We start from the raw sequence: 25,296 nt of genomic DNA, 5'->3' as shown, positions 1-25,296 counted from the left end.
CCCCCCCGAGCCCATGGGCATGGACGGGAGCACACAGCGCGTCCCCCAGGCCCCCCCGAGCCCATGGGCATGGACGGGAGCACACAGCGCGTCCCCCAGGCCCCCCCGAGCCCATGGGCATGGACGGGAGCACACAGCGCACGTCCCCCAGACCCCCCGGGCCCATGGGCATGGACGGGAGCACAGCGCGCGTCCCCTAGACGCCCCCGGGCCCATCGGATTGGACGGGAGCACAGCACATCCCCCGTGGACAGGAGCGAGGCGCCCACACGCGCTGCCCCGGGGACGGACCCCAGGCCCACGACGCTCAGGGAGGGAACCAGACACGGAAGGCCACACGGGGTGTGAGTCCACGTGGGTGACACGTCCAGAACAGCCTCATCCATGGACGGGAAGGGGGCTCGTGGGGGCCGGGGGCTGGGAGGGGGGGAAATGGTGAGTGACGGCTGATGGGGGCAAGGTACTTTGGGGTTGACAGAACATTCTTGAACTAAATAGAAACGATGGTTGCAGAACCTCGTGGATGCACTAAAACCACCGAGCTGTTCACCGTTAAGAGCAAATTTCTGGTCTGTGCCGTGTAGCTCGCTAAAACCATTATTCTAAAAACCAAACGGCAGGGAAGTGCAGGACGTTGAAGCCTCCCTCCTATAAATCGACTAGAAAGAAGGGAGGGGCGCAAAGACTGGGGAGAGCCTGAGAGAGAAACGGACCCGCAGAAGCGTGCACACCCCATCGGGACATACTGCCAAAGCAAAACGTAGTTCAATGCCATGAGGAATCCTGAACAGAAGGACACTCATGGAAACACGGGGGCTCCAAGGACAGCCAGCCGCCAGGACAGCAGCGCCAGGGCCGCACTGAGCTCCGGGAGCGGCAAAGACATCAGATGCCAGCGGGTGTGACCACCGCACTCTGTCCTGTCTCTGCACCTTCCTGAAAACCCTATTACGGGGCGCCTGGCTGGCTCAGTCACTCCCCGTCTCCAGGTACACAGCCCCGGGTCTCCCTCCTACCGTCTCCCCGCTGTGGGGGGAGGTCGGCACCCTCACCCCGGCCTCACCCCAGAGCCTCCTGCTCTCTGCCCCTCCCTCCGAGGTCCTGCCCTGGAGGCTCCAGGAGCAGTCTGAGGGTTGGGGGCCGGAGAGTCAGGAGGAGGGGTGGAAGCAGCTCAGGGGTCCCCTCTGCCCCAAGGAGCACTGCAACCGAACTGGGCACACCCCAAGTCACCGAGTCCGCGGGGCACACGTGCCCGGAGCGTGAACCGGAGACCCCACAGGAAGCGGGCTGTCAGAGCAGACGGCTCTCCTGTACCAGCCCCCTTCTTCCAGCTTCCTCTGCTCCTCGGGGCAGCCTCTCTGACCTCTGCCAGGGGACTGCCAAGAGAACGCAGCCGCCGCCCCCGGAGGGGACCGTCCACAGCCTGCGCGTCGCGAGCGCCGTCATAAACCCACTCACAAAACACATCGCTTAAAAATAAATAAGTAGATCGTAATTTAAAGAGTTTCTCTTTCTAACTTTTTAAATTTTCAAGTAGGCTCCACACCCCACGTGGGGCTGGAACTCACAACCTTGAGAGTGAAGAGTCGCACGCTCCACCGACGGAGGTGGCCAGGCGCCCCTAAAAAGCCCACTTAAAAAGCCACAATTTAAGCGAGAGGGGGGTGTGAAGGAATCGAGGGTGGTTTCTCGGGCGTGAAGAGTAGTGTGGTCTCACGCACTCGGGCGCCCCGGGAGCATCCCCTCTGAGGATGAGCCTGACGCCCCGTGGAAACAGTACTGGTGGCTGCTGGGCGCAGAGACCGGCCGGGCCGCAGCTGCAGCCCACCCGCCCCCTGGCGGTGGGCCATGAGCCTGCCGCCCACCAAGGGCCAGCAGGGCGGGAAGACCCTGGGCTGGGCTTCCAAAGGGAATGTGGTTGGCAGGCCGGCTCCTCGGGGTCCCCACTCCCTGCACCGAGCCCTGGGGAGGCCAAGGGGCTCGGAACCAGTGGGGCCTCCCCGGACCCTCGCCCCCTGGCCCCGCCCCACCTGTGCGGGCCAGTACCTAGCGAAAGAACGAGAGCGATGACAAGCTTTTTACGAGAGCAGATGGGGCTACAGCCCCGACCGCAGGTGCTGTGTTCTCCTCCTCCTGATTTTTCAGGAGAGAAAAACCTTTCAGAGCAGTTCTTTGCCCAAGCTCACCAGCTGGTTGGTCACCTGTCCCCTGCCCTGTTTGGCCAGCATTCCAGCAAGAAGGAAAACTCCTGAAGTCCCCCTTCTGCAAGCCGACCCCCGAAGAAGGTGCACACCACCCCTGTCCAGTGTGGAAACCAGGGTGGGGTGGCACTGGGCAGAAAAGAGCTCGCACGGCGGGCCTGAGACTTCCCTCCCCAGAGGGCGGCTCGCAAGGCTGGCCCTCGGCGGCGTCTGGAACCGGACTCCGGGCTCCCACCACCCTCGCTGCCGGGGGGCTCGGGTCCCTGAACCGTCTGTGCAGACACGAGGTTCGGGCTGAGCGCCTGCTCCCCTCCTGGAGTCTGGGGTCCTGGCCCAAGCCGGGCAGAGGGGCCCACGAGACCGACCCCCGCAGAGAACCGGGCGCTGGGTCTCTGCCGGCCCCCTGGAGACCACACCTCACACACGCGGTCCTGTCTTGTTTGGGGGGAGCTAAGCGTGTCCTGTGGGACACCCCGGGAGAGGACTCTGGAAGCTCTTGCCTGGTGTCCCCGCCCCGCCCCCCACACCTCTGCCCTGAGCTCATCTGGCTTCCTGTCCTCTCTGTATAAACCATGGCTGTGGGGTCGACCGTCTGCTGAGCCCGGGGGTCCTCCCGGCATATCCCCGCGCTTGGGACCCCAAGACAGCCCTTCACTGGCCCTCCAGACCCAGATTTGGGAGGGCATCAGCCAAGAAGAAACCCAATACCGAGGGTCCACGCAGACCTCATCTGCTCACCGGGCAGGAAGGAAGCAACAGGGGAAGGCTGTGCTGGAAGCAATCCCAGGGGAGAGCAGGAGGTGACTCGTAAACTTTGAAAAGGGGACGGAAGACACAGAAGAGGACAGACAACAGGAAGGAGCCGAGGGGCAGGCTCAGGATGCCATGAACACCCTAAGGGATGGCAAACGAGAGGCCGCACAGGGCACACCTGAGCAGAGACAGGACTCCAGAGCACGGACAAGGCCGAGCATGCGCATGCGCAGCCTCACGTGTCGCCCACAGGATACTCGACACCAAAGACGTGACCCACGGCAGCCAGCAGCCCCACGGGCACCCACATTCTCGTCCCGGGACCTGGGACGTGTCCGCAGAGGGAAACTTGTCACGGCCCCGAGGAGGGGGTGACCCTGGGTTCCCGGGGGGCCCGGCATCCTCACGAGGTCCTCAGGAGAGGGAGGCAGAGGGTGGGAGTCCCAGAGATGGGCAGACCCCGCGCTGCTGGGGGTGAGGATGGGGGGGGGCCGTGGGCCAGGAAGAGGCCGGAGCCGGGTCTCCCAGGGGCCCTGGGGGGACCAGCCCTGCCCGCGCTGGGGTTTGGTTCCATGAGGCCCATGTCAGACTCCTGACCCCAAAAGTGTGAAGTAACTGTTTAAATCACTAAGCTTGTTGTAATCTGTGACAGCAGCCACAGGACTAGGTATAAAACCTTAAAAGCAAACAGAAAACCGGCTCTCCCTCGATGGCGGTGTCCCAGGAGGCCATCCCGGGGAGGCCCTTGTGCTGTCCACTGAGCTGCTCCTCCCAGACACCCCCCAGGCCCACCTCCCAGCCTTCCAGGTGCCCATGAGTGCGTCCCAGGCAGGACCCTCAGGGGCAGGTCCCGGGTGCGCGTGAGCAGCAGACCCCAGCCCCGTGGGTGCCGCCCCGAGAGCTCACGCACGAGGGCACACGCGCCTTCTCTTACACCCTGGGAGACTCGGGCTCTGCTGTCCCACAGTGAACGCGCGTCATACCCCTGCGCTGCAGCCTGGGCTCCCGGGGGCCTGGCTCACCATGCACCCCATCCCGTGAAGCCGATCGCTTGGATGACCGTCAAGACAAACTGGGCTCCAAAGATGAAGAAGAACGCCATGAAGTTGAAGGAGCTGTCGGCTCTAGAGAGAGAGAGAACAGCTGTCACGGCAGCCCGCGTGCGGCAGGACCAGCGGGGACGGGGCTCCCGCCCTCCCCAGAGGTGCCAACCCGAACGCGCCATCCCACGCTGCTCAGCCTGGGCCTGGGCTCTACGGGGCCACCACACGGCTTCTCTGGGAAACACTGCGCCAACAGCTTCCTGGCTGCAAAGGGGTCTGAGAGATCTCAGTGCGAGCGACGACGCTCACATGGGTGCTGGAGGTTAACCCGGGGGACGGCGTGTCGCAGATTTAAGGGGCTCTGCATGCTCCCCGGAGGACGGGGGGCAGCCGCCGAGGGGCCGCGGCGCAGGCCACCGAAGCAGGACGGGGCCTGCAGGACCCTGAGCCCTGAGGGCAGCGGGAGGAGGCAGGGCACTCGCAGGCCGTCAGCAGGCCCCGTGCGTTCCTGAGCGAGGCAGCCGGAGCCAGCCCAGAACCTGGAGGAACGGCCTGTCTAGTTCCAGCACACACGTGGGTTTCTAGGTCTTGTCTCCAAGGAGGGCCTCAGGGACGCTGTCTGATGGACTCTGAGAGCCCGGGATTCGGGAACCATCTAGGGGCAAACACGGCAGCTCCTGAGTAACAGGGGGCCCGCTGGGGGCGAGTGTCCACAGACAGGAGCATCCCGTGGCTGTGAGCAGGAGCGAGGCACCCACACGCGCGGCCCCGGGGACGGACCCCGAGCCCACGACACTCAGGGAGGGAGCCAGACACAGAAGGCCACGCGGGGTGTGAGTCCACGTGGGTGACACGTCCAGAACAGGCTCATCCACGGACGGGAAGGGGGCTCGTGGGGGCGGGGGCTGGGGAGTGACAGCTGATGGAGACGGGGTTGCCTTGGGGGTGATGGAATGTTCTGGAACTACACAGAAGTGATGGTTCCACAACCCCTTGAAGACACCAGAAACGCTGCTTCGAGTAGGTGAGCGGACAGATGAGTTAGTTACTAAAAGACAGAACAGGCCCTCGTTGGCCGTGGTCTGCAGCCCCTGGATATAAGCTGTCCCCAAACCCAACAGAACGGTTCTGGGCACGTGCGCAAGACGCCAGGCCGGCGAGGGCGCAGGCCCCGAGCACGCGGTCAGGCGTCTGGCTCCTGCCGGTGCTGAACCCCAGACGCTCCCCGAGGCCCCCTCAGAGATGCAGCCCGCCCCACGCCCCAACTTACCGGAAGGCCTTGTACACAGGCCGGAACCAGCACACGTAGCCACAGGGGGAGAAGAGCAGCAGCCAGACCAAGGCCAGGCCAACGTTGGCCCCCGAGCCACCACCGATCCACCAGGCCAGGCAGGCGACAAGGTTGACCCCCAGGGTGGCACAGTAGACTGGAGAGGGGGGCGAGGAGGGTGAGCGGGGACGGAGGGCGGCAGGCCAGGACCCCTCCCACCCGCCGGGGGAGCCGGGCCGAGGCTCTGGTCAGCATGGGAGTCACGCAGCCAGAGGAGGACTCGGGACATCACTGTGTTAGAAAAGCGAGGTTCAGCCCAAAATTCGGGCAAACTTTGTGGTGTGGGCTGTCCCGGGCCGGGGTCTGAGGGGTGCACAGGGAGGCCCCGCCCCCGCCCCAGGGCTCACACAGCCACAGCCGGTAGATTCTCTTCACCAGAAGCTGGTGCTCGATGGGGATCTCGTCGGAGATGTTCTGGTAGAAACAGGGCTTCAGGGGGATAAACTTGGGCAGCGGCGGGAAGTTGTTCTCCTTTTCTGCAAGGACAGAAAACACCAGGGAACGAAACCAGGCAGGGAGCCTCAGTGACAGCCCCAAACACGTCCCCGTCCCTGTCCTCAACCTGCGGACATGTCCCCTCACGCAACAGAGGGGACCTTGTCAGGGCCCCCGAGGAGAGGGTGACCCTGGGTTCCCCAAGGGCCCAGCGTCCTCATGAGGTCCTCACGAGAGGGAGGCAGAGGGTGGGAGTCCCAGAGATGGGCAGACCCCGCGCTGCTGGTGGTGAGGATGGAGGGGGGGGCCGCGGGCCAGGAAAAGGCCGGAGCTGGGTCTCCCGGGGGCCCCGGCGGGGGGGGGGGGGACCAACCCTGCCTGCGCCTGAGTTTTAGGACTTCTGACTTCACGACATGAAATGATAAATGTGGTTTATTTTTTTTTTTAAGATTTTATTTATTTATTTGAGAGAGAGACAGCATGAGCAGGGAGAGGGAGATGGGGGAAGGGGGAGAACAGAGAGAAGCAGGCTCCCCACTGAGCAGACGCGGGGCTCGATCCCAGGACCCCGGGATCATGACCTGAGTGGAAGGCAGACACTTCACCGACTGAGCCACCCAGGCGCCCCAGAAAAAAGTGGTTTAAATCACTCCGCCATGGTGATTCCTGAGAGCAGACAGAGAAGACACGCAGACTCGGTGGCAGAGCCAAATACCGTTAACACCTGACTCCAGAGAAGATTCTGGCACTCTGAATGCATGAGCTTCCTGGGGCAGCTCTGACAAATGACCACCAGCCAGGGGGTTCCAACCACAGGACTTTATGCTCCCCGGTCCCGGAGCCCAGAAGTCTGAGGTCGAGGTGGGGCAGGGCCACGCTCCCTTGGAGGCTCCAGGGGACGGTCCCTCCTGGCTCTCCCAGCTCCTGGGGGCTCCAGGCGTCCCTCGGCATGCAGCCGCATCACTCCATGCCTGCCTCGGTGGTCACGCGGCCACCTCCCCTGTGCGTCTTTATGAGAACACCTGTCGTTGGATTATGGCTACCCTCCTTCAGCGTGAGCTCCTCTTTACTAACATACACGCAACGATTCTGCTTCCCAATAAAACCCCACTTCACAGGTACAGGGGTGAGGATTAAACACGTCTTTTGGGGACAGGCCTTAGCCTGCAGCACAGTATGGTTAGTGATACCCCTCAGCCTTTCAACATCCCCTATGGCAGGACACGTCTCCTGAGCACCTCAGAGGGCCAGACTGTGAACAAAAGACGGGGGGGCCGCCCTCCTGGCCAGGGGGAGACCAACAATAATCACAATGAATGAGCAAGTGTGGCGTGCTGGAAAATGCTGCGTCTGTGTTGGAAGGGGGCACCAGGGATGTGTGTGCTGGGGGGTTGCTTAGCTGTGCTCTAAGAGGAGGGCAGGGGCGCCCGGGGGGCTCAGTCGGTTAAGCGTCTGACCCTTGATCTCAGCTCAGCTCTTGATCTCACGGTCGTGAGTTCAAGCCCTGCATTGGGCTCCATGCCGCGTGTGAAGCTTGCTTAAAAAGAGTCGTCAGGGGGCGCCTGGGTGGCTCAGATGGTTAAGCGTCTGCCTTCAGCTCAGGTCATGATCCCGGGGTCCTGGGATCGAGCCCCACATCGGGCTCCTGGCTCAGCGGGGAGCCTGCTTCTCCCTCTCCCTCTGCCTCTCTCCCTGCTCATGTTCTCTCTCTCTATCTCTGTGTCTCAAACGAATAAATAAAAAGTTAAAAAAAAAAAAAAAAGAGTCGTCAGGTTAGCCCCCTCACTGCAAGAGTTGGTATTTAAACAAACACTCCAGGGGCGCCTGGGTGGCTCAGTCGGTTAGGCGGCTGCCTTCGGCTCGGGTCATGATCCCAGGGTCCTGGGATCGAGCCCGCATCGGGCTCCCTGCTCAGCGGGGAGCCTGCTTCTCCCTGTCTCTCTGCCTGCCTCTCTGCATACTTGTTCTCTCTCTCTGTCAAACAAATAAAATCTTTAAAAAAAATAAAAAATAAAAAATAAAAAAATAAACAAACACTCCAGAAAGCAAAGGAAACAGGCCAGTGCGTTCTGGCCTCGGTCTGAGTGCCAGCTGATCGAGAGGCAGTGGGAAGATCAGGGCCGGAGGGGTGGACAGGCGGAGGCAGACCACACCTTACTGGCCACGGAGAGGCCACAGGCATTTACCACGTGACACAGGAAGCCACAGCGTGTCCCAAGCCCGAGCAGAGAGGGGAGTCGATCCCACTCTGAGCTTGCCGGCTCTGAGCCCCTGCAATCAGACGTGGGAGGAGGGCCTCCCTGGCACGGACTCACAGCCTCCATGCCACGGTCACCAGTCACTACCCTTCGAGGCTCCTGTCCAAGGCCCCAACGAGGACCCCACCTGGCCCCACGGCCCCCGGCACCCCTCTCCTCCCGACATCTGACCCCCACCCCTCCTGCAGCCCACAGCAAGAACAGGGCGATGCTTCCAGTGGTCAGGCAGCTAGCACACGCTGTGACACGGAGGTGGGAACCCCACCCCCAAGTCACACACCCTCTGAAACCCTGCTTTCTCGGCAGGTAAGAAGCCCCGGGGCAACATTCTGTGCACACTTAGAACTTGGGCACCCGGAGCCCCACCCCACCCTCCACCTGAGTACCCGGGCAGATGCTGGGACGGCAGGGGTGGAGAGGCGTGGGGCGACCGTGCACGGACGGTGTGCACTCCTGGCGCCTCACCGTGGCTTTGGGGCCCCAGGGCCGCCCTCACTTTACCTGCACACTCCATCCCTCCTTCCGAGCAGGACGAGGTGGGCACACCGTGAGAGAGTGAGAGTGTCATCTGACGCGTGTAGGTACGACCCCAGACACCCACACCTCACACGTTACGTTGACGTCCACGACCAAGTGGGCCCCAAGGCAGAAAGCCTGGCCAGGCCGACAAGTGCCATGGAAACGGGAATCTATCGCTCGTCTGGCTCAGAGAGAGGAAGTGACCCCAGCACCCTCCATGCAAGGAGGAGAATGGTGTGTGCCCCCCCCGGGGGGGGCTTTAGGGTGGGTCTGGCCACTAGGGGACACTTCCCAGAGGATCCCCCGCTGCAGGGCCTCTGGGGGACACTCACCGGACATTTCCGCTGTGACAACTGGGCGGGGCAGAAGCCTACGGCCACCTGGAGGGGAAACAGCCATAGTCAGGAGGTCCCCGAAGCCGCCGGGGGACCCCGACCCCAGCTGCATGCTCAGCAGCAACCGCACCTAGAGGCCTCCCCTTCAGAGCCCCCCGGGCCGCGTCTGTGCTGGAAGGAGAGGGGTCGGGCTGCTGCCCCAAACACACCCGGCCGGAACCGAAACGTTCCTGGGACCCCGTGGGCCCACCCCGCCTCCTCGTCCCCAACCCCCCCAAACTTCCTCTTTATCCACGAACAGCTGCACGCACCTCCTCAGGGCCACTGAGAACAGGGTTCGCGCTCACTGCTGTGAACATTACACAAGTCACACGGCCTCTCTGGTCTGCACTTCTGTCCCTGCGAGGCTGACAGGGCTGACAACCTCACCACAACCCAAGTGGGGCAGCTAGGGACGCACCTGGCACCCAGTGCCCTTCCTACACGGAACCAGGTGAGCTGGCGTCACGGAGGAGCCCCGGCGAGCAGGCTGCCCCCGACGCGTACACCTGCGGGGACTCTGCCGGCTCCCTCAGGGCCCTGTGCTGGGCACTGCCGTCTCCGGGACATAAGCCGGGCTCATGTGGCCGTGACCGCCTCACTGGGATGGGAGCCCATGGACGACTTCCTCACCCAGTCTACGTAACGAGGTTCCAGTGACACTAGCTCCCAGGGTCCACGCCCCCCTCCCCAGGAGACCCTCTCTGGCCCGGCCCAGTCCTCTGTGCCCACACGCCTGGTGGGCTCACAGCCACCCCACTGCCCGTCCACGGCACTGGCCTGTGGGCAGACCCCCTCCCCCACCCTGTGCCTGTGGGCTGGCGTGGGCCAGGAGAAGACCCCTAGGGCTCAAGGGGAGGCTCAGAGCAGGGATGAACTGGGCCCCACAGTGGCCCCATGATCCAAAAATGCACATTTGCCAGACAAACCCACGTTGGTTCTAGTGCTGACGGCTCTGCAGCTGACCCCCCCCCCCCCCGCCCTCCATGAAGAACGGGAAATGGGACGACAGCCGAAGAAGCCTTTCAGGGAGCTGACTCCAGGCTGGCAGGTGTGCCCCTGTGTAAATACACACTGGCCAGCCACACCCTTCCAGACCCAGGACACAGGCCGGGAGGTGCCCGGGGGGGGGCACTCTTCTCCCACTTGGCTCCGAAGCTCCCCTTCCCGTGCACAAACCCCAAACCTTGGCAGAAGTGGTCACCCAACCCAGGTACCCTCGGCCACCATGGTCCCCTGCCACTGTCAACAGACGCCAACCTGGTTTGGGGCTGTTTATTTTCACAGACAGAGCCGTCTCCTGACACCCGGGACGAGGGGGATTCTGTCCCGGCAGACCCTCGGGCTTGGGGCAAAAGGTGGCTGGAGAAGTCCGAGTGCCCAGCCCCCCGCCCAGGCTGGACCCCACGAAGCTCAAGCCCAGGGAAAAAGCTCAGTCGGGGCAGAAACCAGTGGGAACAGCGTGGGGTCCGACTTCGGGGTGGAGACGCGCGTCGTCCTTAACACTGACCCGCAGGATCACGGCCGCCTGGGCGACAGTGAGAGAGGCGGAGGCCTGCCGGGGGGCCTGAGGGGAGGCTGACCCGTTGGCGGCAGAGAAGCTCCAGAAGGCAGCGGGCACGGCCGCCTACGAGCCAGGGTCCAGCCGGCGGCACTGGGCCTCCAGGACCCCACGGAACACCTGGAAGCGGTGGTTGAGATCAGGCCGGGCGTGGATGCGGAAGCGGGTACCCAGGGCGCCGTCGGGCGAGGGCGCCCCATAGAAGACACGCTGCACGCGGGAGTGCACCAAGGCCATGGCGCACATGGCACAGGGCTCGCGGGTGACGTAGAGATCGTAGCCAGTGCACACGTAGGGCAGGCTGTCCGCATGCACGTCCCCGTCCTCGTCCAGCTTGCGCACAGAGCCCACGCGGACGCCCAGGGGGGCGAGGGCTGGGGCGAAGGAGCAGGCAGGGTAGGCGCCGAGGTCATAGGCGCCACGGCCCTGGCCCCGGGCCACCAGGTCGATGCACACCATGGTGGCGTGCAGCAGCGGGCTGGCCGCGCTGCTGCAGTCGTGGCCGGTGGCCAGCACGCGGCCGGAGGACGGGTCCACCACCACAGCCCCCACGGCCCTCAGGCCCCTCGCAGCCGCCTGCCGCGCGGCCCACACAGCCCGCTCCATGTGGGCCTGCATCGCCGTCTGCTCCTGCGCGGAGAACAGCCGCCCGGCCAAGGCACGAGTCACCTGCCTATCCTCGTGGAAGGACGTGGGCCAGTGGGCGCGTGCCTCCTCGAACTGGCCTCTGGTCAGGGGCGGCCGGGCTGGCACAGGCACCAGGAAGGGCTGCCCCAGGCCCCGGGGGTCCACGGCTGGCTGCGGGAGGAGCTCAGCGAGCGATCGGGCCCCCGCGGCCGGCCCCGCCAGGCACAGCAGCAGCTCCAGCGCGTGCGGCCGGCTGGCATCGCGGCTGGGCCGCACCCTCTTGAGGTGAGGCTGGGCGCGCAGCGGGTGGACGGCCGACACCTCCTGGAGGAGGCGTGAGGTCTGGCGCTTGTCGAGGATGGGTGCGGCGTAGGCCAGCACCAGCTCCACGTCCTTGGACTGCTGCTCGGACAGGACCGGGAGGGCTTGCCACGGCTCGGGCTCTTGCTCGGGGCTCCGGGTCTTCTCGTCCCCACGCTGCTCCATGAGGCCCGGGGCGGGGTCCTTCCTCGGCACGGCTCCGACTGTGGGAGACAGAGATCGGAGCAGAGCATCATCCGTCAGGTGCAGAAGGCCCGGGTGAGCCGGAGGAGTCCGTCCCAGGTCCCAGGAGCGTGCGGCATCTGAAGGCTCGTCCGAGAGCTCGGCCCACAGAGAACGCATCACTGGCCATGCTCGCGCTCAGATCCTGCCAACTCTTGGTTTGCAGAACTTAAACCGTCACTGACAATTTTGTCCCCCGTGACACGTGTCACCGTGAACACGCACACCGGGTCTCGGAGACTCAGTGACAAAAAACACGAACGGTCTCGTCAACTGTCTTCACGTCGGCCGTGTGCTCAGGTGACAACACTAATTTCACCTGTTTCTTTGTGCACTTTTTGGAACGGTGGCTTCTAGAACATTTCACGTTATGTCCGTACCTCGCATTGTGTCCCTGCCGGTCAGGACCGGCTCGGATAACGTCAGACCTCAATTATTGGTCATCTCGACATGACTCTGGAGGATCCTTGTTGCCACTGTGTGCCCAGACCACACGGCCTGCTGGCGTCCTGGAGTGGACCGCCCCCCTCCCCGCCCCTCCCCATGAACCGGGAAAGGCTGCAATTGTCTGACAACTGTGGGCTTCTACCTTTCACGACGCGCCTCCCAGCACGCTCCGATGCTGCACAGAACCGCGGGCATTCATCAGCCAGGCCCGCTGGAGGGCACGGGACATCCTCGCCCACCGCGCTATGTCCTGAGCTCACGATACAGTCTGGTAAGCACGCAGAACCAGGGCTGCTGGTGGCAGCCACGAGGACTGGAAGGCGTAGAGGGCCCCTGGTGCCCAGAGGGCCCACCGGAGGGTCCACGGTGCCGACTCTGAATCTGCTCCCAGCACACACCATGCCCAGGACCCCACAGCCCGCATGGGCCGCAGAAGCTCCCGGTCTCCACGGCAAAATACACGTCTCACTTGCTCCTCCAAAAGTACAACTCTGTCCGATGAAAACAAAACAGGTGACAAGTAAAGGAGCCTGCCACTGGGACACTGCTGGCCGGGGTGCCGGCTCCTAAGTGGGGTGGGTAAAAACCCCAGCAGTCACCGTCCAGCCAGCGGCTGCTCCACTCCACGCCCAGCCACGAGCCCAGGAGCACGGAGAACACACGTCCACAAAGAAGCCTGCACACGCCTGCTCACGGCAGAGCGTCCACAGCAGCCAGGTGTGCACACGGCCCGAGTGTCCTTCGATGGATGAACAAATACACACACGGTCCCCCACGCGCAGGCATGTTACTCGGCTGTGAACAGGAGCAAGGCGCCCACGCACGCTGCCCCGGGGACAGACCCTGAGCCCACGACACTCAGGGAGGGAACCAGACACAGAAGGCCACACGGGGTGTGAGTCCATGTGGGTGACACGTCCAGAACGGGCTCATCCGCGGACAGGAAGGGGGCTCCTGGGGGCCAGGGGAAGGGGGACTGGGTGTGACTACTAATGGGGACGGGGCTTTTTTGGGGGGCGGGTGGAATGTTCTGGAATAAGACTGTGATGACAGTTCCACAACCCCACAAATGTCCTAAAAACCATAGATCTGTCCGTTTTTAATGGGTGAACTGCCCCTCAGTGAAGCTGCTAAAAAAAGCGGGGAGAAATAAGGACGTGGGGAGGGGTAAGGACACGGGGCAGTTGCCAGGTCAGCAGCCTCCAAACAAGGCCCAATGCCTCAGATGACAGCTGCTGGTACTGTAGCCGCCACGTGTCCTCCCAATGACCCAGGAGGGAGCTTGGGGAACTGTCCCCTTTCTACAAGACAAGATGAGGCTCTGTGAGCCGGAAGGACGTGCCTGGAGCCACAAGGCAGGGAAGGCGACTCAGGATCTGACCAGGCAGACATTCAACCGCTCTTGGACTGCCTCCCGAGCCCACTCCACAGATACGGAGGACAGCTTCCGCAGACGGGGTCCCGCCTGAGCTCCCAGGCCCAGCGTCCGGAGGGGAGAGCCAGCCCAGTGGCAAACAGCGTCCACAGACCAGTGTTCTGTTTCAACACGCCAGGGATGTGGAGTGGGCCGGGAGCCACGGGGCACCTGGGCTCCTCTCTTGTCCGCTGCTCCAGATCGAGCCCCAGCCTCCGGCACCTGGCCGCCTCCACACTCCCCGCACACACCCTTGGCTGTTCTTGCCAGCTCAGTCCCGTCCCTGGCACCCCCGGGGCAGACACAGCCTGCTCAGAACAGCCCATTCACCTGCGCCGTCGCAGCACCTGTCTCTGGCACTGGAGTCCTGGGCCGGGAGCAGGGGGCCCTCACCTGCATGGGAGCCCCACAGGGTGTGGTGGGCCAGAGACACAGGACCCTAACACAAGTCCCCTGGGCAGCTCAGGGCCCCCCGCGGCCCCCTCCGCAATCGGGGTACTCTGGAACCCTGGCGCTGGGAGGAAGCCGGAAATGGCACCGATTCAGGCAGTGCAGTCGCCCTGCAAGGCAACACCCCGTAAACTCACGCAGGCCCCATCTCACCAGGGGACTAGGCAGGCCGGCCAGAACCTGGGTGTGAGCCCACCCTCAGCGTCCCCCTCCGAGAAGTGGGAACCCAACACCACCACGCAGGGCAGTCCGAGCCAGGGAGGGACGCAATCCCCACGGGGCCCCACACGAGGCCCCCGGCCCGGCGACGCCCTGCGGGGGGCGGGCAGCGTCCCGGAGGGCTCCTCGGAGGCAGCGACTCGCAGCGCGCCCTGGAAGGCCGGCAGCCTGAGCAGGACAGCCAGCGCCGGAGCCCCGGGCCGCCCGCAGCGCGCCGGGGGCTGGTTCCAGGGCGCGGCCATCTGAGCCCCTAACGAGCTCCCCCCTTGCTCATACGGACTTCTCCTACGGCGGGGCGTCCTGCCACGCGCCCTTCCGTGCACGAAAGTTCCAGAACGTCGGGCATGCGGGGTGCGGGAGGGAACCCCCTCTGCCCGGAGCCACGACAAGAGAAGACCCCGAGCACTCACACTGCCGGTAAGCGCCGGGAGAGGCTCACGTCTACCGACGTGGAAGACGCCTGCGGGGCGGGACGCCAGTAAACGCGCGGCCCGGAGGCAGGGGGCTGGCCGCGATGACCCCAAGCACGCGCGCGGGGGGAGGGGGCGAGCGGAGCAGCTGGACGCACGGGGCCTCCACCCCCGGCCGCAGGGGCGCGCGCACGCGCACAAGGTCTACGGGCGCGGGCAGCAGCGGCCCGCGGCCCGGCCGCCCCGCGCGCACGCGCACGCGCACAGGCGCCGATGCCCCCGGCTGCCTCCTCGCGCCCGGCGCGGCCGGCGTCCCCCGCCAGCCGAGATACGAGCCCCCGCCCGTCACCACCCCGGCTCGCCGTCCGTGGGAGCCCGGGTCGCGAGAGCCGAGCCCCCGGGGCCCCGCGCTTACCTGACGAACCGCAAGCGAGCGCAGCGCCTCACAAGTCTTAGCAACCGACCGCCTGCCCCGCCTCCGCGCGCGCCGCGGGGCACGACGGGAGCGTAGTTCCAGGGGCGGGGTCGGCGGGGAACAGGGGCGGGGCCGGAACTACAATCCCCACAAGGCTGCGCGCCGGGCCACGGAGTGCCGCCCATCTCCCGAGCGCGGCTCGGGAGACCGGCTGGAGCGCCGGGAGCGCCGAGTTGAGGGTTCGAGGTCCGGAGAAGAGTACCCTGGGGGCTGTTGGGGAAATCCGACTAGAGAGACTGAGGCAGAAGCGTACACGACACCCTGCAGCGCTCCCCGAGCCCAGTTTGCTGCTGCCACGTGGCTCCATTGGGGCCGCCCGCCGAGACCTGCGTGGTCAGGTTCTCATAGTGGTCAAGGACTGGGCGATTCTTGGCCTCAGTTTTCCCATCTGTACAGTAGGCGAAGGTCCCGGGACCTCTTGACTCTTTAAGGCAAAACATGCTAATTTTATGAGCAACTCCAGGGATTCATTCTGGTCAAACAGATTTATTAACCCAAGGGTTCTTTACATTGGGCAACGTCTGGGGACATTTGTGGTTGTTGTGACCCGGGGGCGGGGGGGGGTGCACTTGGCATCAAATGGCATCAAAACCTGGAGGCCAGGGATGTCATTCAGCACCCCGCGGTGCACAGGACAACCCCAACACAACCAACCCCAAGCGTACACAGCGCACAGGTTGGAAGATCCCGGTTTGACCCCATTGCTGAGTAAGGAGAAAAATTAAGATCTAAAAGGGCCCGGAGGGGCGCCTGGTGGCTCAGTCGTTAAGCGTCTGCCTTCGGCTCAGGTCATGATCCCAGGATCCTGGGATCGAGCCCCGCATCGGGCTCCCTGCTCGGCGGGAAGCCTGCTTCTCCCTCTCCCACTCCCTCTGCTTGTGTTCCCTCTCTTGCTGTGTCTCTCTCTGTCAAATAAATAAAAATAAAATCTTAAAAAAATAAAATAAAAGGGACCTGAAGGGGGAAATTCCATGTTTCCATTGTCTCCCTGTTTCCTTCCTGCAGGAACCAAGGAATTCCCCCTGAAGATCTGTCAAATGTCTATCCTGGGAGGGGGCGGCTGGAGGGGAGAACCCTCCTCCCCGGGGTTCCTGCTGCCCCCAGGCTCCTCAACCCTGCAGGGCCCTAAGAATCCATCCTGGTGGATTCCCTTCCTTTGCAAAGCATCGCCTCAAGTCCCCATTTATTCCTGGGAAAACAACACTCCAGGAAACAATTTTGCTTGCCCCTGGTCACCTTCCTTTTTTTCTTCCAAATAAAGTCAGATTAAAGTGTGCTTTTGTTTTCTTCTTTACACATCTCTCCAGCCCTGGCTGTGCCACTCAAGCTAGCCTAGAGCGCCTGTTTTGCTGACTTTTTTTTTTTTTAATTCCAAGGTGTTTGATTGGCATGTTGTTAAAAGCAAAGACTCAATTTTCTTCATGTAAAAAAAAAAATGAATCTCTTCAATGTATTTTTCTGCCTTTTTTTTTTTTTAAAGATTTTATTTATTTATTTTGACAGAGAGAGACACAGCGAGAGAGGGAACACAAGCAGGGGGAGTGGGAGAAGGAGAAGCAGGCTTCCCGCCGAGCACGGAGCCCAATGTGGGGCTCGATCCCAGGACCCTGGGATCATGACCTGAGCCAAAGGCAGATGCTTAACGACTGAGCCACCCAGGCGCCCTGCCTATTTTTTTTTTAAGTTAACTTTACACCAACGTGGGGCTCAAACTCATAACACCCAAGATCAAGAGCCGCACGCTCCCCCGACTGAACAAGCCAGGTGCCCCCTTTTCTGCCTATTTTTAATCTCTCATTATACAAAAAGACATACAGCTGGGGATGTGAAGTGGTGCAGTCACTATGGAAAACAGTTTAGGGGCGCCTGGGTGGCTCAGTCGTTAAGCGTCTGCCTTCGGCTCAGGTCATGATCCCAGGGTCCTGGGATCGAGCCCCGCATCGGGCTCCCTGCTCGGCGGGAAGCCTGCTTCTCCCTCTCCCACTCCCCCTGCTTGTGTTCCCTCTCTCGCTGTGTCTCTCTCTGTCAAATAAATAAATAAAATCTTAAAAAAAAAAAGGAAAAAAGAAAACAGTTTAGCAGATCTTCCAAAAGAACTGCCCTATGACCCGGCGATTCTAAGTCTAGATATATACACTAGGGAATTGAAAGCAGGGACCCAAATGGATACTGGCCCAGCCATGCTCACAGCAGCATTATGCACAATAGATAAAGGGTGGGAATTCAAGTATCAACGGGTGAATGAATAAACAAAACATGGTCCATCCAGACACTGGAATATGATTCAGCCTTAAAAAGGAAGGGATCCTGGGGCGCCTGGGTGGCTCAGTTGGTTAAGCGACTGCCTTCGGCTCAGGTCATGATCCTGGAGTCCCTGGATCGAGTCCCGCATCGGGCTCCCTGCTCAGCAGGGAGTCTGCTTCTCTCTCTGACCCTCCCCCCTCTCATGTACTCACTCTCTCTCATTCTCTCTCTCTCAAATAAATAAATAAAATCTTTAAAAAAAAAGGAAGGGATCCTGACCCCTGCTACAACGAGGATGGACCTTAAAGACACTGTGTTCAGTGAAATAAGCCAGACACAGAAGGACAAACACTATGATTCTACTCGTATGAGTCCCAGATAGTCAGACTCATAGAGAACGAAGGTAGATGGTGGGAACCAGCGGGGAGGGGGGAGGGAGAGTGGATGCGAATGGGTATGGAATTTCTTTCTGGGGTGATAAACATGTTCCATGACTAGATGGAGTTGGTGGTTATGCAATAGTGTGCATGTGCTCTCTATGCCTTTCAAGGGTACTCTCTAAAACAGTTAATTTTATGTTATGTGAAATTTGCCTCAAAAACATTTTTAAAGACATACAGGAAGAAAAGAAGATCTTTGGGGCACCCAGTGGCTCAGTCAGTGAAGTGACTGCCTTTGGCTTGGGTCATGATCTCAGGGTCCTGGGATTGAGCTCTGAATCGGGCTCCCTGCTCAGCAGGGGGGGTTTCTCTTCTCCCTCTCCCTCTGTTGCTCCCCCTGCTTGTGCTCTCTCTCTCTCACAAATAAGTAAATAAAATCTTAAAAAAAAAAGAAAAGAAGATCTTTCCTTCCCTGTGTCCTGTCTGTGTGCCACCTCCATCTCCTTGCAGGCCAGGAATGGACCAGTTCTCTGAAATCCTCTCTCTGCAACCTTCAGAGGTTGGCTGGCCCCCAGCCCACCTGTCTGCTGTGTGAGCCCCCCCCCCCCCCAGGGGACCCTGCTGTCAGGCTGTCCATGCAGACACCGGGCGTATAAAATGCATCCCTGCATCCACACAAAGAACTCCACTCTGGGCAGGAAACCCAAAGGAGACCTCCCCCACCCCAAATCTTCCTAACAGAAGTCAAGCACAGAGTGCATCCAAAGGGCAGTGCTGAATCCAGGAGGGGAAAGGCAGTGTGGTCCAGTGAGCAGAGCCAGGCGGCCTACAGTGGTCCAGAGCTGGAAGCGCCCCACATGCAGGGGACTGTAAGTGTTGTGCTTTGCCTGGTAGGCACCTAACTCCTCTTCTGCACAGGGCAACCCACCTTTTTTGTCCATACAGTTCCCGGGACTGCTCTGCCGCCTCAGCCCCATCAATCAGAGCATTTCCCTCCCCCTGGGCTCGGCGATTGGTTCAGAAATGGAGTTGGGACTCAACGGGACCAATGAGAGTCAGCCTTGGGATTTTGTTTGAAATGCAAGCGGAGTCCTTCTCATTGTGCTGTAGGGTTAAAGCCTGGAGCGTCCAGAAGTAATTTTTACTACCCAATAGTGGAGCTTGTCTGAGAATTAAGCCCCAACAGAAGAGAACAGATCCCAAGGGGAAAGAGAGGTCCATGCCTTGGTGACATTGTTTGAGCACCTGGATCTAGCCCTGCCTGAATCAGAAGCCCTTGGGCTTTCCTGCATTTTGTCTTGTTTGGTGTGGTTTTTATGACTTAAGCTAATTTGAGTTATGATTTCAGTCCTTTATAAACCACGAGCTTCAGTCAATAGGGTCCCTTCTGTTTTGACATTGCTCATCATGTAGCGCCTTTCACAAGTCACGTGATCCTCAAAACTCACGGTGACAGGCAAGTCGTGCCCAGAACCAACAGGTTGGGAAAACCTGGGAATTGGTTCCCCAACTGTAAGCTGGGTGGGAGCAGAAAGTGCCCCGGAGTGTCGGAAGCCTGGGTCGGCTGCGGACGGGCGGGAGGGCCATAAGCTCTTCCATATAGCCACAAAGCAGTCAGCAGGTGAGTCTGGAGAGGGGACGGGCGTCCCCACAAGCCTACCCCTCTCTCCACGGGGCGGGGGCGAAAATCAACGTTCCTCACGCCAAGTTGTGCGGCTTTTGTTGATCTGGCTCATCATCCTGTTGATGTCTGAGGATGCTCTGGACGCTGGTGTGCGCCAGGTGCTTCCCACTCTGTGGGGATCCTCAGACCAGGCTCTTCCTGGAAACGCAGGGGGGAGGGGTGGGGAGCATTTCCTTCAATGCCCAGGGAAGGCCGATGAAAGCCACTGGAGATCCGCAAGGAGGGAAAGTTGCCGCGTCCTGCTTCCTGAAGATTATAGGACACTTTGCTGCCCCCAGCAGGTCTCTGCTCGTCAGCCAGACCGCAGGGGTGCTCCTTGCCCCTCTGACGCTCACGCACCTACACAGCTGATCACATGCCAACCATCTGTCACTTCCCCCGCAGCCAGAAAACACTCGCTTCTGAAAAACAAACTGAACTGTCCTAAAGTTCTGAAACCCAACCTCTTTGCTCACATCTCTTTAACCCTTACTTGGCACAGAATTATAGAACCCACCTGGTTCTCTGCTTTCCCAGGCCCCAGAGCTGAGACTAACAACAACAATTAGTCACCATTAATATTTACAGAGTGCTTGTTTCAAAGCACTTGACATCATCTCCTTTGTCCTCACGGCAATCCTACACAGCAGGGCGGCAAGTAGCCTCGTTTTAAAGATGAGAAAACATTGCATCCACCGTCCTTTGGATCATTTGACGCTTATGATTAGGTTTATGTGTGTGCCTTCCCCACTCACACCCCAAGGCAGGGTTTGCTTGCAGCTTGCATCGAGGTGCCCTGTCCAGACAGGGCCTGAGTTCCACGACCTTGAATGACCTCTTCACGATTCATGGGGCTGGAAATGCACCCCAGGGGGCACAGAGTTCCAATGGACCTCGCCAAAAGCCTGGCCATATGGGACTGGGGTGTCGGGAGAAGCCCCATTTTGGGTAATCCTTATTCTGTCCCAGCCTACCCTTTTGTTTGATAGTCTTCCAGCACTTGTTACTACCTGGCGATATCTTACTTATCTAGAATGTCTGCTCCACCAGAGCTGGCAGTTCTGTTCACGGTGGTGTCCGCATCTCCTGGCCCAGGGTGAGTGCTCAATACAGGCGGCCAGCCAATGTTAGGATTATTATTATTAATATTTTAACAAGACAGACAGGATCGCCCACGCATCCCCTGAGGAGCCCTGTGCAGCCTCCCCAGCCGCTAAGGATCAGGCGGGCACTGTTGTCACTCACCTACCAAAGGCAGCATGTCCCAGTCCCTGGCTTCAGGTCTGATCAGCAGGTGCAGTGACTAGAACACTTCCCAAAACATCCACACCACAGCCTTGCCCCCCCATCTGAGGGACCCACAGCCTTGCCCCCCTACCATCTGAGGGACCCACAGCCCTGCCCCCACCCACCATCATATGAGGGACCTGGTGTCTGCTTCAGATCACTCAGGGAAGGCTGGGTGGCCTCCCAGCAGGGCCACCACAACAAGCACTCCTTTAGAAATGCAGATTCTTAGGGCGCCTGGGTGGCTCAGTCATTAAGCATCTGCCTTTGGAGGGTCATGATCCCAGGGTCCCTTGTCAGGCTCCCTGCTCAATGGGAAGCCTGCTTCTCCCTCTCCCGCTCCCCCTGCTTGTGTTCCCTCTCTCGCTATGTCTCTCTCTGTCAAATAAATAAATAAAATCTTAAAAAAAAAAAAAAGGAAGAAAGAAATGTAGATTCTTGGCCCCCACCCCTCACCTGCTGAATCAGAAACTCTGAGCTGGGCCGCAGCCATCTGTGTTTCAATGGGCCTCTCCTGGGGATTCCAGTGCCCCCCTCCCTCAACTTTGAGAACCAGGCCCTTTCCTCCCCCCACATTTGCAATGTATGGAGATGTCTATGGTCATCAGGACTGGGGTTACTCCTGCCACCGAGGGGGTGAGGGCCAGGGATGCTGCTGCCCCCCCACCACAGTGCCCAGGAGGCTCCCACAGAGAGTGACCTGCCCAGAGTGTCAGCAGGGCCAAGGGGGACAAACTCTGCATTAATTATTTGGAAAATATAATGGTCTGACCCCTGCTCACGCTGGACAGCAGAGTAACCCCCCAGGCGTCAGAGGGACAAACCAGGGCGACCCCAGGGTCTGTGAGTCACCCCCACTCAGTGTGTGTAGTGAAGTGTGTGCGGCATCCGGGAGCTCAGGAGTCAGATGGTTACAGAATGCAGTCTCCTGGGGGTCAGTGGAACCCCCTGACCCAGGGGTCTCACCTGGGGGAGATTCTGCTCCCCAGGGGACATTGGTGACGTCTGGGGACATTTTTGGTTGTTTCAACTCCAGCGAGTGCTCCTGGCATGGAGTGGGTGGGGGCCAGGGATGCTGCCCAGTACCCCACGGTGCTCAGGACGCCCTGCAACCAAGAAACATCCAATTCCAAGTGTCCAGTGCCGAGGCCGACAAAGCCTGCCCAAGAGCCGAGCAGATGGTGAGGGACCCTGGACAAGGGTCTTGGGGCCCCGAGCCTCGGTTTCCCCACCTGTAAATTGGGAACGGTGACAGGACCTATTCGCCTTAGGTTGTTGCAAAGACAAGGACGAGGGCGGCCAAGGAGAGACCCAATGCCTGGGTCTGGGGTGGCGGGATCTATTTGGCGGCAGACCCCGCCCCTTAAAACCGAGGCCCTTCTCCGACTGGGGGATATCTACCTAAGGAAATGGAGGCCCTTCTTCAGGAGAAGGCCGTGCCCCTGTGTCAGGAGCTGGAGGAATCCCCGTGCCCTCCTAGCCCCCCGCTCGGTCCTCTAGGTACCCCAGCCCGGTCCTGTGTGGCCCTTGAGCTGCGAAGAGGCACGGGCGCCACATCCCGCCCCCGCTCGGGAAGAGCAATTTCTATTGGCCATCGGGCAGCAGCGGCGAGGTCCGATTGGCCGAGAGGAGCGTAGCGGCGAGTGATGGACGGTCTGGGGCGGGGCCTCCGGGGCGGGGCGGGGCGAGGCGGGGGCGGGGCGAGGCCGGGGCGGGGAGGCGGAGGGCAGAGTGCCCCGCCCCCGCGGGAATAGGACGGGGGGCGGTGAGGTTGCAGGTTCTCCTCCGCCCCAACTTTTCCTTTCTCAGATGGGGAAACTGAGTCTCTGCTTCCTGCCTTTATTCAAAATGTTATTTCCAATACCGTGGGTGGTGGTGGTTTGTTTTTTTTTTGCATTACTTTTGATTTTTAAATATATCTTTTTTTTTTAAAGATTTTATTTATTTATTTGACAGAGAGAGAGAGAGACACAGCGAGAGAGGGAACACAAGCAGGGGGAGTGGGAGAGGGAGAAGCAGGCTTCCTGTGGGGCAGGGAGCCCGATGCGGGGCTCGATCCCAGGACCCTGGGACCATGACCTGAGCCGAAGGCAGACGCTTAACCACTGAGCCACCCAGGAGCCCCATGATTTTTAAATATATCTCAATAAAATAGTATTTACCTCCTTGACTGAGGTGTTTGTTGTTTTTTGTGGTGTTTGGGTTTTTGGGGTTTTTTTTTGCCCTTTTGTGAACTTTGGGTCCAACGTGAGCGCCTCGTTCTCTTGACCCAGGTTCCAGCTCTACAGAAAAGGACTAGGCAGGTGAGCTCAGTGGGTCCACAATGTTGGGCCTCTGATGCTGAGGTCAGTCATGACTCCTAGATCTAACCTTCAGGGGGTGGAGAGGGAGGGGACCTTTGTCCTTACGTTTAAAAATCGAATAATCGGGGGCGCCTGTGTGGCTCAGTAGGTCAAGCAGCTGCCTTCGGCTCAGGTCATGATCCCGGGGCCCTGGGATCCAGTCCCCAGGATCCTACTCATCAGGGAGTCTGCTTCTTCCTCTGTCTGCAGCTTCCCCCTTGCTTGTGCTCTCTCGCTCTCTCCCCTCTGTCAGATAAATAACTAACTAAATAAATAAAATCTTAAAAATTAAAAAAAATAAAATCTTAAAAATTAAAAAAAATAAAAATTGAGGAATTAGGCACAATTGTCAATTTTTGTCAATTTTTGTTTTATTTCTTTAATTTTTAATTTTTAATTTTTTTAAAGATTTTATTTATTTATTTGACAGAGAGAGACACAGCGAGAGAGGGAACACAAGCAGGGGGAGTGGGAGAGGGAGAAGCAGGCTTCCCGCCGAGCAGGGAGCCCGATGCGGGGCTCGATCCCAGGACCCTGGGATCATGACCTGAGCCGAAGGCAGACGCTTAACGACTGAGCCACCCAGGCACCCAAGCAAGTTTTAATTTTTTAATTTTTCATTTTTAATTTTTTTTTAAGATTTTTTATTTATTTATTTGACAGAGAGAGGCACAGCGAGAGAGGGAACACAAGCAGAGGGAGTGGGAGAGGGAGAAGCAGGCTTCCCGCCGAGCAGGGAGCCCGATGCAGGCTCGATCCCAGGACCCTGGGATCACGACCTGAGCCGAAGGCAGATGCTTAACGACTGAGCCTCCCAGGCGCCCCTGTAAGCAAGTTTTTAAAAAGGTTTTATTTTTGAAGAGAACCGTATACCTACTCCCTGGCCCCACACACGCACAGCCTTCCCCGTGATCAAATCTGTCACCGGCTGTTTGTCACGAGGACAAACCGACACTGACATGCCTTTATCACTGGAAGTCCACAGTTGACATTAGGGCTCAGTCTTGGTGTTGTCCGTTCTATGGCTTTGGCCAAATGTGTGCAGACACGTACCCACCATCACAGTATCACAGAGTTGTTTGCTGCCCTAAAATTCCTCTGTGCTCCACTGTTCACCCCCCCTGCTCCAACCCTGGCAAGCACCACAGATGTTCATCTGTCTCCTTAGCTTCCCCTGTACGTGTGCACTTTATCGAGCTGTGCAATTAAAATTTACGCACACTACAGTAGGTTATATTTTCACTTTTTAAATATTATTTCTGGGTGCGTTTGTGAGGACATTTCTGGGTGAGATTATGATCGGAACTGGTCAGCCCGAGTGAAGCGGGTGCACCTCATCTCATGAGGTGTGGGTGTCATCTCATCCATCGTGGGCCTGAACTTTAAAGAACGGGAAGGAAGGGAGAATTTGTGCCTTCTGCCCGAGCCCTCGAGCTGGGCCCTTGGACTGGGACTCCAGCTTGCAGATGGCGCATTATGGGACTTCTCAGCCTCCGTGACTGCAAGGGCCAATTCCTCCTTAGAAATCTGTCTGTATATCCGTTCTCATATTCTTAGATATCCTATGGTTCTGTTTCTCTGGGGAACCCCGACTAACACAAGCTCCCAGGTGCTCCTCCTGGCACCCTCTTTTCTGCTTCTAAGCCCCACTCCTGCGGTGGGACAGGAGGGGCAGGAGAGCAGGTGGGGGCAGGTTGGCTAGGGGTGAGGGGTCTGGCTGAGTAGAAAGGAGAGGGCTGGGTCCCCAGGAAGGGCTTCCTGGGTGAAAGTCCCGAGCCTCCTGCCGCTGGCCCCCTCCAGTGCAGTCCTCCCTGCCCGCCCCACCCCCAGTCTGCTGGGCCAGTGGTGCTATTTTAAGATGCCCCCCACTTCCTTCCTCACCCTGTCAGGAGCCCACTTCCTGACTGGGTCTCACTCTCTCCTCTTAGGGTGGGGTAAAGACAGACTTGCAAGTTGGGGTGTTTCTCCACCAACCCCAGGGTCCCAGACCCTGAACTTGGGTTTCTCGGTCCATTCTGCAAACCAGGAGGGGCCATATAATTTGTAGATGCCCTTGTTCAAAAATTATTAGGAATTTCAAGACAACAGCCACAGAGCAATAACCCATGGGAGGGGCTCTTCGGAGCTTGAGGCTCTGGGTGACTGCACAGGTCTCAGCCCCTCGAAGTTGGTGCTGCCCTGAGCCCTGGGGCTGTCCCCGTACCTCGTGGTTTCATAAACTTGTATTTATCTATTTTATTGTGGTAAAATACACGTAACATAAAATTTACTGTTTAGTCATTTCTAAGTGCACAGCTCAGCGTCATGAAGCACACTCACCC

At 59.7% G+C, this 25,296-nt stretch overlaps 2 protein-coding genes across 5 annotated transcripts in view; both read right to left on the bottom strand.

Annotated features, from left to right (window-relative positions):
- Positions 1–15,083, bottom strand: part of SCAMP4 (secretory carrier membrane protein 4) — a 19,889-nt gene extending 4,806 nt beyond the window's left edge. Inside the window, exons 1-5 of one of the 3 annotated variants that reach the window (XM_032394743.1) lie at positions 15,000–15,083; positions 8,872–8,919; positions 5,675–5,803; positions 5,268–5,424; positions 3,977–4,078 (exon numbers count right to left, since the gene is read on the bottom strand). In XM_032394743.1, coding sequence (XP_032250634.1) covers positions 3,977–4,078; positions 5,268–5,424; positions 5,675–5,803; positions 8,872–8,878 — 395 coding nt within the window. In that variant the 5' untranslated portion in view covers positions 8,879–8,919; positions 15,000–15,083. Of the gene's footprint in view, positions 1–3,976; positions 4,079–5,267; positions 5,425–5,674; positions 5,804–8,871; positions 8,920–9,004; positions 9,124–14,584; positions 14,749–14,999 lie in introns of those variants that run through there. The other 2 variants (XM_032394744.1, XM_032394745.1) reach the window with 2 other exon arrangements.
- Positions 9,977–14,576, bottom strand: ADAT3 (adenosine deaminase tRNA specific 3). 2 transcript variants are annotated; one of them, XM_032394740.1, is made up of 3 exons: positions 13,836–14,576; positions 12,234–13,627; positions 9,977–11,625 (listed from the first exon to the last, which is right to left on the bottom strand). In XM_032394740.1, the coding sequence occupies exons 2-3, from the start codon at positions 12,490–12,492 to the stop codon at positions 10,541–10,543; spliced, it is 1,344 nt and encodes a 447-aa protein (XP_032250631.1). In that variant the 5' UTR covers positions 12,493–13,627; positions 13,836–14,576; the 3' UTR covers positions 9,977–10,540. The 2 variants fall into 2 exon arrangements, with proteins under 2 accessions (XP_032250631.1, XP_032250630.1); XM_032394739.1 differs by having other exon boundaries at positions 12,234–14,576.
- Positions 15,084–25,296: the final 10,213 nt, after the last annotated feature.

The sequence above is a fragment of the Phoca vitulina genome, unplaced genomic scaffold, assembly GCF_004348235.1.
Source record: "Phoca vitulina isolate PV1807 unplaced genomic scaffold, GSC_HSeal_1.0 scaffold81, whole genome shotgun sequence".
NCBI lineage: Eukaryota > Metazoa > Chordata > Mammalia > Carnivora > Phocidae > Phoca > Phoca vitulina.
The sequence above is the reverse complement of the archived record's forward strand: the minus strand, read 5'-3'. Positions and strand labels throughout refer to the sequence as shown.

Coding starts and splice junctions, on each gene's coding strand:
- ADAT3 (XM_032394739.1), bottom strand. CDS start 12,492: ATGGTGTGTGCTGGGAGCAGATTCAGAGTCGGCACCGTGGACCCTCCG. Junction 11,626..12,233: donor TGGGAGGCGCGTCGTGAAAG/GTAGAAGCCCAC, acceptor TGTCTCCCACAG/TCGGAGCCGTGCCGAGGAAG.